The sequence below is a fragment of the Lepisma saccharinum genome, chromosome 2 (assembly GCF_977018435.1).
Source record: "Lepisma saccharinum chromosome 2, izLepSacc3.1, whole genome shotgun sequence".
Classification (NCBI taxonomy): Eukaryota; Metazoa; Arthropoda; class Insecta; order Zygentoma; family Lepismatidae; genus Lepisma; species Lepisma saccharinum.
Genome location: NC_139230.1, coordinates 13157017 through 13172061, shown reverse-complemented (window position 1 = coordinate 13172061; position 15045 = coordinate 13157017). Strand labels below are relative to the sequence as shown.

General features: G+C 39.1%; 1 protein-coding gene across 3 annotated transcripts in view; it reads left to right on the top strand.

Annotated features, from left to right (window-relative positions):
• Positions 1 to 15045, top strand: part of LOC145983915 (CAP-Gly domain-containing linker protein 4-like) — a 147296-nt gene that overhangs the window by 113385 nt on the left and 18866 nt on the right. For all 3 annotated transcript variants that reach the window (XM_083117048.1, XM_083117049.1, XM_083117047.1), the window contains exon 8: positions 14072 to 14215. In XM_083117048.1, the coding sequence (XP_082973174.1) occupies positions 14072 to 14215 (144 nt within the window). The remainder of the gene's footprint in view (positions 1 to 14071; positions 14216 to 15045) is intronic.

The window sequence follows — 15045 nt, the reverse complement described above, 5'->3', positions numbered from 1 at the left end:
AACCTAGGATTGCTAGCTTGATCTTTGTTTTCTAAAATATCAATGATGTCTCTCAAATAAGGGTCTTAACGCTGTTCTGTGCTAATATCAAAATCTTCTGATTGTGTATGGAATACTTGATGAATGAACAGATCGTCATCATCATCGTCGTCTTTCGTGTCATGATTAGTCTTTTCAAGCAGTAAGCTTGCACGGGAAAGTGCATCCGCAAGTTCATTTTTACTGGCGCTGATATGCCTGATTTCGAAATCAAAATTTTGAAAATAAAGTGCTCTTCTTCCCAAAATGGAACTAGGGTGTTTGGTTAAACGAAGATAGGATAATCCTTTGTTGTCTGTAAGAACCAGAAATCATTGATTCATAAGAAAAAACTTGAAAGTTTTCAGAACATAATAAGCACCTGCAATTTCAAGGGAAAATGTGTCAGCTTTTTTCTCTGTTGGTGTTAAGGATCTTGAGCAGTAAGCGCAGGGATGTAAATTTCCTTCTTCGTCAGACTGTAACAGCGCTCCGCCAATGGCATCTGCGCAGGCATCAATAAACACAAATGAGGGGCGCTTAGGGTCATAAGGGTGGAGTATAGGGGCTGAAGTTATAATTTGTTTTAATGTTTCGAAACTTTTCTGGTGTTCGTCAGTCCATTCAAACTTGACATTCTTTTTGAGAAGCTTGAATAAACATTCTGTCGGTCCTGCAAACCCTTGGACAAATTGCCTAATAAAGTTAACACGTCCCAAAAAACTACAAAGCTTGCGTTTGGTGTTAGGGGTGGGATATTCCAAAATTGCTCTAAGAATATGTTCAGAAATTCTAATTTCCTTCTGAGACACCAGATTACCAAGGACTTTTACTTCAGTAAAGGCTAGCCTACACTTAGAAGGTGATATTTTAAGGGATGCTTTTCTTAACTTTTGGAAGACTCTGTCCAGTAGGTTAATCATGTCTGGGAGATTTGAACTATATAATATCGTGGCCGCGGTGGCTCAGTCGGTAACGCGTCTGACTACCATGCTCAAGGTCCCAGGTTCGATCCCTGGCCGGTTCAAATCCGGGAACTTTTCTAACGGTGGAAGCGGCCCCGGCACCTACCCAGCGTCGAATAACATGGGTACCTGGTGGAAACCCTGGGGGGTAAAGGCAGTCAGGGGCATGATGCTGATCACATCACCCCCACTCACGACCGAATCAAGAAAGTGTGGGGCGTTACCCCCATACCCCCTATATGCCTTCATGGCGTGGTGCTATGCACAGGGGAACACTTTACCTTTTTTTAATATCACATCATCCATGTAGATAGAAAGTTCTGAACTGTCTATTCCACTAAGGGATGTTTTCAATCCCTGGCATAAACGAGCATATCTAAAGCTACCAAGATTGTTAACAGAGAAGGCGGTAATGTCCTTAGAACGCTCTGTTAAGGTTACTTGAAAAAATGCGTTTGAAAAATCTAAGAGGGAGTAGAATTGCTTACCAGCCATCTCTGCCATAATCGTGGAGATATGTGGTAATTGTAAAGAAAGTGGAGTTATTAAGAGGTTTAGAGCGCGAAGGTCGGAAATAAAACCATAAGTCCCATTGAGTTTCTTGATTAATAGGACTGGGTGTCAATAGGGACTACCTTCACAGAGTTCTATAACACCTTGGTCTATTAACTTCTGAATTTCCTGTTTCATGGGTTCTCTGTAATGAAAGGGTATGGGGTAGGTTTTGGCATACACTGGGGTGTTATCTGTCAACTTGATGTCATATTTCAAAACGTTAGTTTTAGTTAATTTATCCCCTGGCCAGAGAAAAATACTGGGTGATTTTTTTAACTCATGGTTTTCTTTGTTGTGTAAAATTTGTAAATGAATTATTATTTCCATGCGGTGTGTGGCAAATGAATAAGGAAGGATGGGAGATTTATTGGAGTATGTTTACCGGTTTATGTGCATCCCAGGTAATATTGCCCATGCCTCAACAAAAACAGCAAATATTCACCAGTGTACCCTACAATAACATTGAAGTATTGGATTTTTGCTAAACTGAATTAATGAAAATGAGGGTTTTTTTTTCTGTATTCACTCAAACATATATAAAACAAAAATTATGGCACAGACATATGACATAACATCTCACCTTTAAAGAAGGTGCTGAAAGTGTCGACCTCCTTCCTGTAAACAAAGTCGAACACACCGTTCCATGTTAAGGGCTATCTGATATAGTGTTTCTGCGCTAATGTTCTCAATTTCAGTGATAATGTTCTGCTTCATCATTTCCAGGGATGTAGGGTTGTTTGTGTACACACGTCCCTTTAGGAAGCCCCACAGAAATAAGTCAAGTGAAATTAAGTCTGGAGACCTCAGAGGCCACAATCCCTTTGAAATAACCCTATTCGCAAAGAAACTTTCAATCAGTGCCATACTGTCATGCGATGTATGGCATGTAGCACCATCCTGTTGGAAATAACCCTGTGTGAGTTCAATGTCGTCCAAACTTTCAGCAAATTCCATGAATAGTGCCCTGTACCGCTCTGTGTTCACTGTACGTAATGCTGAGACAGCGCACCATACCCCAACTTTCTCTGAGTGCAACGGAATTTCGATTACACTATGTGGATTTTCAGCTGCCCATATCTGTGTATTCTGAAAATTAACATACCCAGAGAGATGAAACCAGGCTTCATCAGTAAACCACGTTATTTTAATAATATCCATATTAATCACAATAAACATTAAAAACCAATCACAGTAATCTACACGTTTAACTTTATCTGGATCCTTCAATTCTTGAACAGCTGTAATTTTGTATGCCCTTAGTTTCGCAGTTTTTGCTGCCTTTTGACATGTTGAATAGCTATAGCCAGTTTCTTGTGACATACGATGGAGAGATTTCTTGGTCTACCTCAAGAGTCGAGCACTGTCATCTTCCACAACACCTGCCCGCGGGGTCCGATGCTTCCCTGTCTCACTCAGAAGTGATCCTGTTTCTTCCAATTTCTTCACTAGCGACAATATTGTGTTCCTGTCTGGGGCAGAACGTGAGGCAAATTTGTTTCTAAATGCCCTTTGCGTAGCAACAACATAATCAGTTTTCCAAAAACTTCACGATAAACACACGTTCCTGCAAGGAATACACCATTCTTACTGTGTGTCCTGATCACAATAATGCAACTTTTCAGCACAACAATTACGCAAAAGCACACAACTTTCCAGCACAACAATATAACAGCCCAGTTTCCTGGTTATTGTTGACAATGACAATGGTGCTATCTACAGGAGGAAACTTAAACCTCCGCACTGCATCCAAACCCCCAAACCATATAGACACGAAAGGTACACTGGTGAATATTTGCTGTTTTTGTTGAGGCGTGGGCGATATTACCCGGGATGCATATAAACCGGTAAACACACTCCAATAAATCTCCCATCCTTCCTTATTCATTTGCCACAAACCGCATGGAAATAATACTTCATTTACAAATTTTACACAACAAAGAAAACCATGAGTTTTAAAGAAAAATCACCCTGTATCTGCATACGTGTATGCGAGCTTTAGGATTTTTTCTCTTACTTCTGGGGGAATTTCAGGATTAACTTTGAGCAGGGAGGAATCAAATTTCTGTTGGCTTGCACTGATGTGTTGTTCTACTGTGCTACTTTCACTACAAGCGAATGGAAATATGACATCTTCACTTTTATTTTCTCAAATGGAAGTGACGTCATTTAAAATTTCACATGTCGATATTTTGCCTAATATAGTGTCCGTTTCCAACGTGATAGTGTTTTCAGTAGGGTTGTGTATGTGAATGACAGGTGATTGAGGGTTTACTGTAGCATTGGGAAGGACTATTGCATGCTGAGTCATAAGGGAAGCAGATGGGGTAAAAAGTACAGGCTTAGGGGTAGAACTTGCCATAGTGGTAAGTTTCAAATTTATGTAAGTTTTGAACCATGGATTTAACTGAAATGTGTTTGAAAGTGTAGCTTTCCCCATATACACATTTGCATTTTCAATTTGGTTGAATAGGTCATATGACACCTGGTGAGTTTTGTACTTTGACCTCAAAATACTGTAATTTGGAGTATGTCCTAAATGATGAATAGTTATTTTATTGTCTTTTAACGACATCTCACACCTCTGTGTTCGTAAAAAGTCATTTCCTAAAAGTGGGGGGAGGGTTGTAGAGAGTATGATTCTGAAAGGGTGCGAATATTTGTATTTTCCAATTTTGATAAGAAGTACTACAATTTCAGACACACTCAGTTTTGTTCCAGACACACCTTGAATTGTGGACTTTACATTGTAGGTTTTTCTTTCGGAAAGGAGGAGGTGGGAGGGATAAATTGATGTCTGGGAACCCACATCAATAAGTAAGTCTATTTCTTTCCCTTGTATACTGCTGTTGATGTAATACAATCCATCTTTCTCAAGTATATAAACTTTGTCTATTCTACTAATATCTTCGATTTCGTTCCTGCAAGCCGAAGATGATTCTAGTTTATACTATTGTCTCTTTGTGGTTTGTAATAACAATTAATACTCAAGTGGTTATATTGACCACAGAAAGTACAGGCCAATGCATTTGTACTGTCGCGATTACCCATATTTTGGTCCTGACGTCTACCTTGAAACCTATTATTTCCTCTAAATTGTCCTCGAGAGTTTGACCTATAGTTACCTCTATGATTAGCCCTATAATTACCTCTGTAGGAAGGGGAGTTATTATTCCTCTTGTTTTGAGCTCTATTGTCCCTATTATGCATGTTTTGATTTGCATTCCTTTCAAATTCAAAGATATTAGCGCAAAAGTTAAGCATTGAGTTTGGATTCAATTGCTGCTGAGAATGTAAACACATATTTCCAAGCTGTGTGGAAAGCTTATTTACATCGTCACTAGAGGCAGTGTTATCAGTAGGTTGTGCGCTGGCCACAGCTGGTGGCACCGCATAGTGTGGAATTTGGGAACTTGGTTGGGAAGCCGAGGGTGGAGGCTGCTGTGAAGCTGACAATTGAAATATGATAGGAGAAAAATTTTGGCCTTGAGAATTTCCCATAGCAACCATTGGCGTAACTCTCTGCATACTTGGAATTTGACAAGATGGTTGTGAAGGGGGGATTTAGGTTGTATGCTACAAATTGCTGAGCCTGAGCTGGCGTATTGCTTGGAAGGAGAGAGCATACTTGCGCATGAGAGCAGCTGTGAACTGGCATCTGGGTCAATGTCTGATGCAAGATTGCTTGCGCTATAGCCTAATCACTTTCATACTTCTCCTCCATCATGCGGGAATTAATCAATAATTGTTGGCATTCAAAATTTTGTAGGTGGGCTATTAATTCCTCAGTTTTAGCAAAGTGTTTGTTAGTTAAGCAACCAATGTATTTAGCTCGCAGTCCCGTGATGATATAGGATAAAGTCTGTTATTCAGTGGTGTTCGGGAAATACTGTTGGACCAATGCCTTCTTAGCAATAACATATGCGTGAATTGGCTCAGTAATCAGCTGTTTGCGCTCCAAGACAATCTGGACTGATTGTGCGGGGAGGAGAGCTCCTTTGAAAAGGGCACTTAGCTCATTTTTGATTTGGGTACATGTCAAGTCCGTAAAGGTAGGTCTCTTCTGTATGTCGTGAAAGTGTGTTAGAGCTGTGTCAGAAAGCTGCAAGACCATACTTGAAGCGAGCATACTTCGAGAGCATACTCGCAGTGCGGTCTTGAAGCCTGGAAGTGGAAAGCTTTCGAACTGCACTTCGACTGCAGCGCCAACACAAGTGAGGAATGCAACAAAAGTTGCTTCGAAACTAAAATTATCAAACATCGACTGTATGTGCCACTCTTGTTTTCCGTGAACAACACACACATGACTCGGCGTGCAGTTTATATAACACAGCACGTTATTAATTATAGAAATATGAAAGAAATTTGCTCTTTCAAATTAATTTTCACACATTCCGCAACATGGTTTACGATCGCGGGAAAAGAAATTGTTTTCTCACTTTTAAACACCTTCTCACTATTGAAGAAAGAAACCACGCATATATGAATAAAACCAATAAATAAAATTACATAGTATTTTAAAAACTTGTTTACTTACATTTCCACACAATGGAAGAACTACAACTACCAGCTGATTGACTTCAGACGTCCATTTTTTTAACAAATGAAAAGCAAGCACAGATCGCAAGTGTGCACCGCTCGTGTGCTGCGTCCTCTGGTCTTTGTACACTCGTTTGCTTGGCGCTTTCGAACTGCACTAGGTGACGTCACTTCCGTCAAGACTGTACTTCAAGTATGTACTTTGTACCTTTTGGACACAGCCTCAGTTAAGAACAAAGGCAACATTTCCTTCCGTTTCGCGTCCGACCACCCAGTCACGTGAGCGATATTCTCTATCATCATGAAAAAGGGCTCAACTTCTTTGGGGTTGTTTCCGCTGAAAGGCATCGGATATAGTGCAGTTGGGATTCTAGTGGCCATGTCAGTGGTGGAAATTTCTGCAGTAACATTATTGGGGCTGTTAGTAGTGTTAAAATTAGTTGGTATGTTAGTTGGGGTGCTTACCAAGGGTTGGTGTCGGGTACTGCTGGGTATTTCTAATCCTAGTAGGAATTGGGGGTAGTTTCTGTTAGCAGATCTCAACCGTGTTAGTGGGGGGGGGGGGGGGCAATGGGCCGGTGATAGGGGTTGTGATTGTACTGGTCCCGTCGAAATTGCAGTATCTAACTCTATGATTTGGTTGAGGGAGGCATCTAGGTGTTCGTGCAATGCTATCTGGGACATGTTCATAGACTAAAGTTCGTCGTGCTGACCAAAGAGCAAATGAAAGTAGGGGTATGCAGTTAGTTGATTTATTTATATGACGTTTTTCAAATAAATACAAGCAATTGTTCTCATTCCCGTGTGTATGATGCTTAAATACGTACAGAATGAATATTATACAAAACAACTAGATTTTGTGTGTGTGTGGGGGGGGGGGGGATGGCACAAAAATAAAAGCTGGGTTGTATTCCATATGGTAATATACAAAATTGTCACTGGGCCTGACGCATCTTAAGCGTACTGTGGGAGTATTAAATTGTGACTACTGAAAAATTAATTTGTGAAATGCCCCCAAAGTAGGAGTGGGGGGGACTAATTTAATTTTAAAGCAATTTGTACAGAAGGGTACTCAATTGCTAAAAGAGCACCTCCACCATGTTGCAATCCCTCTTTTACCAGGGATCTGAGGTCACAGGGATGCTTCGATAACACATTCAGGTAGAGCTTAAATATACTTGTGGTTTGAACCTGCTCCAACTAAGAGAAAGGAGATTTGGATAATTGAATTTAGGTTATTCACGCTTGTTCATACCTGGTAGACGAATGATGTTCTTGTTCAGATGCATCTTGCTGACCGTATTGTGACTGACGCCAAGCTTGTTGTAGTTCAGTTTGTTGTAAAGTGTTTGAGTAAAATAAGAGAAATGAGAGCGAGCTCTGGGGCGAGCTTGCTTTTATAATCTTTTGCCTCGAAAGGTTATTACACCTTTCGAACACGCTGGATCATGTTAGATCCAAATATTTACCTCTCAGTCATAGCTCCCAGGAAAATAACGACGTGTGCACATTCTTGAGATTGCTCGGCGGTTGGACAATTCCAGTGAATGAACAAGCATAAAATAATCTCTTGATGAGGTTTTCTCGTATTTTAATCATCATATCTATACATACACATACATACATACATACATACATACATTACACACACACACACACACACACAGTGTATAATATGAGGGAAAAATTTATGAAAATTCACCTCAAAAAAATCCTGGGTAGGGGCCTGCCCTCCCCAGTAACCTCCTCCTCCTCCTCCTCCTCCTCCTCCTCCTCCTCCTCCTTCTCCTTCTGCTCCTCCTCCTCCTCCTCCTCCTTCTCCTCCTCCCCCCCTGTTTTTGCAACCATTTTTTTCACTTACCTCATAATGCCCTGAATATGCATTATACCTGTATTATGTGTTGCTTACCTTTGGAATTTTGCGTTCTTTCATTTCTATTTTGTCATCTGTTCAGTGTGTCACAGACAACTAGTATCAGAAGGACGAAGTGGATAGACTAAATTGTATATATAAATATTTGATATGTAAGCTGACAAAATTTGATATGACAACTTCCACTTGAATTCTATTTTCTTTCTACCATTTTTCGTATCGTTTGTTTACTTCCTGTTAGGTTACAGAATGTGTTTTCTCGTTTTGTTTTATGGTACATAATGTGGCTGATTGTAGCTATGTCACTTTTCACAGAATATGTGTGTTCCTGGCAACCCTGGAACGCATCGCATGTTGTGTGTGGTTGCTAGCATTCAGGCGGCAAAACGGGCTTTTTGAATGACTGTAGCCCCGAAATGATGCACCAAAGAGAAAAATGTTACTGAGAAATATTGTTTGTTTTGATGTCCTCTATATGTTTCCGTGGTCCGTGGGCAACATTAAAATGACACCCTGTATAATCACGTGCCATATGCTCTTTCACTTGCATCTGAAAAGCCATGCAATTGTATTTGTGTCATGTTACCTTCTTGTAGTACAAATCTTTCGACGTTTATTTCATTGATAAGTGGAAGTTGCACTTGCAGTTTCTGCCATTCAGTAATTATTTCTGGTGATCCCACTCAACTTCTTTCTGCCAAAGACGTTGAAGAAACATTTTGTATATGATGACTATTGGACTAACAAGCCCCAATGGATCAAAAATGGATGAAATGACACCTGTTATTTGACGCTTAGTGGAAATGCTGACTGTTGTAGAACTAGAGGTTAATTTACTGCTAACGATTAATTTGTCTTCTACAGGATTCCAAGAGATTCCTAGTGTGTTCACTCCTTTTTGCAAATGTGATTGGACTGGAAAGTTATCTTCTCTGTATTGTGGTGGAGTTGGTCTTAATAACTCAGCGTTATTACAACACCATTTGCATAATACAAAGCCTCCTTTAGCTAGTAACTCGATGAGTTTGGCTTGCAATTGTGCCGCTTGTTGTACGTTTTGAGATCCACTAGCTAAATTGCCGACATAAAAGCTCACTGCTAAAATGTTCGTTGCTTGAGGATAATTACAACTTTCTTCTTGTGCTGGCTGCTGCATACAGCGTGTTGCTAAAAATGATGCTGGCATGTCTCTCCATAAGATTCTCTGCAACGGAGTATCATATTGATGCACTTGTATTATTTGATACATTTTTTCGATGTCTTCTGTGAAAGCGATTGGATGTGTTCTAAATCTTAAGACTATGGACATCAAATCAGGTTGAATGGTGGGTCCAATCATGAGAATATCATTCAGTGATTTTCCGTTGTCTGTCCTGGCTGACGTGTTGAACACAACACATACCTTTGTAGTAGAATTGTTAGGTTTTACTACAGCGTGATGAGGCATGTAATACATACATTTTGTTGGTAAATTGCCAGTGATGGTTTGCAACACTGCACATTCTATGGTTGTAGAATAATCGATCGTTTGTTTGTTCATTCGTTCGTTCGTTCGAGGAAGGGTGGCTTGGGGGGTGCGGGGCCTGAATTTCAATGGAAAAAACAAAAATCTGGAGTGTGCCATCTCTTCTCCCGCTATTTTAATGAGAAGGCGCAAACTTGAGTATTCTTTTCAAAGATTGGACATTTCTCAAGAGAATGAAACATGTTTCATGTTCTTTGGTGCCATACAAGTTGAATAATAAGCCAAAATGTGATTTTCTTTATATATACGAAAAATAGGTAACTTGCATTTTTGGAGGAAAATTATTATAACTCGGGCACTATAAGAGCAATCTACTTCGGATAAGTTTTGTTTTGCAGCTAAAACATCATAGCATGCAACTGTGTACAATTCAGAATGCAGAACCGAGGAAGGGGGGTTTTGGGTTGTGACCACCGAATTTCAATAAAAAAAAAGGCATAAAAATCTGGAGTTTGCCCTCTCTTATCCCCTTATTTTTGGGGAGAAGGCGCAAACCTTAGTATGCTCTTCAAAGAATGGACGTTTCATCTTTCTGGGTGGCATATAAGTTGAATAATGAGCCAAAATGTGAAACTCTGTTCGGAAATGTGGCATGGATATGTTGCGGAGAGGGGGGAGGTTGGTCATCAATATGAATTTCCCAGGCTTGCTCCAGACCTGTGTCAGAGTTTCGACCCAAACATAAGAGTATGAAGGTCCAAAAAGCACATTCATTTCGTAATCAGCACCATGATACCATATGGTATCATCAGGTCAGTACGACCTTACTCTTTATGTGGAAAATGCATTGAATTATCATTTTTTTCTTGTCCGTATGGGAGTAGTAAGGGGACTTGTCAACAGATGGAGAGGATAAGAGTGGGTGGCACCGTCCGATAGCTAGTTGTCGGACATTGTAGTAAGGCATTTTGTTGGGCAAACTGAAGGAACATGGAAACAAATAGGTTCCATTGATACATACGATTTTTGTCGAATATCGCCACCCGACAAAGTATATCACTACAACATGCAACAGAAATTGCATGGACTGCAACATCCAACAAAAATCGCATGCATAAACAAGAAGAGCTTTAGACTGCAAATATGATGCTGGAATTTTATTACTCTTCTGGCTCACTTCACCTTATTTAATGTAGTAGTTCTTACGAAGGTTTTCTTTCATCATCCTGGCATATTACTGGTTTCGCACAAGTTAACATACGTTTACAATGACTTTCCACTATTCTTAAGATATCAAGAAGAATCCAACCAAACGGGATATATATTGAATACTATCACGAAAAAGTGAAACATAAATCTGCATTGGTGAACGTTATAAAAATTGGCAAGTGCATGCTCTCAACCTCAAATTTACTGCAACACTAGTATTGCACCGAAAGTAACGCCACTCTCTGTCCTTTCTGTTTAAACTCGTGAGAGATGGTCATTAATCTCTCACTGAGTGAAGTTAATGTCCAATATTGTGAAATAAAATACTAATAATAAATACGTAAATATTTTAATATCATATTTGCTCGAATCATTCAATCATAAAAGCAAATCACTTTCCATCTACTGATTTATACGAGGGGTGGCCAGAAAATAATTTCCGATTAGTAGGGACATTGATTTTTCTCAAACGCCAAAACCGTGAGAAATGGTAATTGCTGCAAAGTTATGTTTAGGAATGTGCAGTGATGTCTGGACACATTTTTTGCTCTTTCGAAATATCGAAATAATGCGAATTTGGCATAAAATGCGAATTGTTGGCGTTTTTAGCGATTTTTTTAAAGAATTGTCCTAAAACAACGAAAAATTCCATGAAATCCAACATTGTTGTCTTTTCTAGAACATGCATGTTTTCCAACATTTTACTCAATAGTAAACTATAGAGTTATACGTACATGGATTAATTCCAACAGCCACATTAAATCATGCATTTCCCACGAATTTTTCAACTTCTATCAACACCATTTGCATCACAGAGCAAAGTGGCAGGGTTTTAATAGGAGATCGAGTGCGTATCTACAGTCACACGGGAGCCACATCTTCGTAGTTGTCGCACGAGATATGTTTTGAATTACGAAGCTAAGTGCGCACCATCGGCATTTGTCGAGTGAGTAATAATGGAGCTCAGTCGTTAGGGCATCTGACTACTGTGCAAGAGACCCGGGGTCGATCCCCTGTGGGGGAGAACAGGGATGTTTCCCACCTTTTCAAATTGCTCCGGCACCCCCAGCATCATTTGAAGAACTTTGAGGGATAAAGGTAGCCAGGAGCATGGTGCTGATCACATCACCCCCACATTCAGCCGTGATCAAGAAAGTGTGGGGCCCTAACTACACCCCTATACACCTTTATGGAAAAGCGCAGGGGAGCACTTTACTTTTACTTCCTCAAAAAATCTGTTCCAACATATCAAACTGTCACGAAAATACGTAGACCATGTATCCTACAATTTAAAATAATAGTTTAAAAGCACAATGGAGTATTAAGTTTCGGTATATTTGGCAGAATGTTCTAAAACAAAAATGCGAATTTTGGGAAACGTAACACTAACAAGTCATAAAAAGATAATTCCAGTTTTTGGTGCCGTAATATATCGGTATTTGTCACGTGAGTTTGTTTGATTTTAATTTTTTGGATATGTCGCCACTTATGGTCATTATGCACCCTTCAGTATATATGGGGCAAATTCCATTATCTAAAATGCTTACCATAAAATTAAAAAAGGTGTATGGAAAATAACTTTCAAGATATCAAACTCTCACAAAGAGGCATAAGCCATGTGACTTACAATTTGAAACAGTAGTTTAAAGACACCATGAAGGTATAATTTCAGATATTTCCAGAAAATGTGCTAAAATGAAAATGTGAATTTTGGGAAAAATAACACCGTATAGTAAAAAATAAGAAAATACACCAATTTGTAAAAAATAACAAAATATCAAGGTCCCTACCGATTAGGCATAAATAAAACATGAATATCAGTTGTAATTTATTACATTAGTAATAGTGAGTCCTAACCTAATTTTCTGCATAATCACCACCGTTGTTCTGACATTTGTCGGCACTAAATTTTGTATACCCATGGTATATGTGTCTGACAGCAAAGACTGGAACTATCTCTACTGTAGTAGCTGTCAAATCCTTGCCCTGCCAGAAACCTCTTCAGTTAAACAAGGGCCTCCTCAATGGCGCAGTCTTCGCCTTGTAATCAAGGGGTCTCGGGTTCGATACCCGGCGGAGGCACAAGTGGTTCGGATCCCACTTTAAACTGTAGGTCCAGTCCCGATTAGCCTTACTGTGCATAAAGTGGACTTAAAACACCAAACTGATTCAGTTAAACAAAGATATGAAAGTTGGTACATTCAAGGCCAGGGCTGTACAGGGAGTGGTACAAGATCTCTCATCTGAAGTGATGCATAGGGCCCGTGTGTACTCAGCTGTATGGGGTTGTGCACATTCGATTCGCCTTCCATGAATTGTCTGCACCATCGTCTGACCATACTATCACTCAAGATGTCCGGTCTGCACACCTCACACGATTGCTGGTGGCTCTGTGCCAAATTCTGAGCATGCAGTGTGTGCTACATCGTAGTCGGTAGGAGATTGTACGAGAGCTGCAATCTTTAACCTAGAACTGTCCTAAAAGGACTGCATTGCGACTGTACCAGATTACAGCTACATGCCACTTCTTCCTGCCTGCATGTGTGTGTGTCTATCTCTGACCACTAGTGCTGCGTATAGGCACCATTGGAGCTTTTTGCAGGATGCCCCTCGTATATGAGCTTTCAGAAGCTTTTATTATTAGTGTGTTCCTGTTTTAATATGTGGTTAGCTAAATCAGGTACCTATACAATGCAGTTCTCTAAATTCCTTGCATTAAATTTCTAATACCTACATACCCTTTTCGTCAGCATTAATGGTATGACTGCATGTTCTCAGTTTCACAGTACTTCACTTGGATATACTGTACTGAAGCGGAAATCCCATTGATAATGTAAGGAAATATGACACTTTATTTTGTCCAATTCAGTTGTTTCACTTATATGCAAGAGTTAAATTTTTTGCATTGCAGAGAAGAGAGAAGTAGCTTTATGCACCGAGAATGTATAAGGAGACTGATAAATTACAAATTATATTTCTTAATCATTCACTCTTCACTCTTATCTCATTTAGTCGTAACTTTAAAAATAATAAAGTATTTTATTTTAAACTTACTTTGCATGACAAAATTCCACAATCCTTCCCTAGCTTGTGAATTGTAATAATTTTCCAAATTCACTGTTTTGCAGTTTGAATTCAAATCATAGAGAATAGATAAATTGTCAATTTCATAGAAGATAATATTGGTACCTAACAAAACCATACAGGAAACTGTATGAGTTTATTATTTCCATTTGCAAAAACATTGATTTAGTTTGGTTTGGAATTGTCAGGGGAAAATGTAAATTTTGTCCTGGAAAACCTGGAAAAGGCAGGGAATTTCATTTCTGCTTGTTTGTAGCCACCCTGAATCAATAAGTGATGTTACAATGGTTAATTCTAGTAGAAGATATGAGAATACTTAGTTTAAACATTGTAAACATTATTTCATAATTTATATTTTCTTTTCAGGGATTTTCGCTCCTATTAATAGAATCTCAAAAATAAGCAGCCCAACTTTAAACAGAAAGTCTTCGATAAGAAGGTCTATGCAGCGAGTTAAAGTAAATCACGGAAAAGTGGATGTCTCCCATATTTCCCCTAGAGTCTGCACAGGTATGCTATATAACATTAATATTTTGAATATGCTAATACCTTTTGCTATGACCATTTAAATTGGATTGCCTTGTTACCTTCATTAATTAAAACATTATATTCATCACCAAATGAGCTTGGTTAATCCAAAATTTTCAATTTGAATGTTGTTCATATTTGGGAAATGGCGGTATTTTAATAAATACGCATCAGTGAATCACTATTTTTTTTCCACGAGACTTGCTTCTAATGTTTCAAAGTACTTTACAGGGAATCAACAAGTTCCCATGTATATTCTGGGGTGTAAGGGGTGACCTTCCACGTAGTACACCCAATTGTCACCCTCACTTCCACATAGTACACCATGGACTGTTTTTTGCAGACTAACAATACTCTGGCGACTGGTTCTATGACCAGTATAATTTTGTGTGTTGTCCTGTTTCTTGTCCTTATGTGTGCTGAGTGCCCCTCTACAGCCTCAGATTTTAACCAAGCTAAGGATATTTTTGTTTTGAGACACACTTTTATTATTGTTATGATAAGGGGCTGGACCCCGCATAGTGTGATGGGTTCAAAATAGCCTAAGTGCTGACACAACCAAAATTTTAAATTCAGATTCAGATCCCATGTATATGGTGGCAGATGCCACTGAAATTAATAGAATCATTTCAAGGAAGTCAGGAAAAAGTTAGTAATTCTCTTATGTGTAGTTATTGAATTTTGTATTGTCAAAATTAATCATGAAGTTTAACGTCAAATTCATTTTTATGTGTTGAAATATTTGATTCATTGGCCACCACCACCAACACTAATTATGATTGTGTAGACCACAAATGTTTCATTTTGGTATA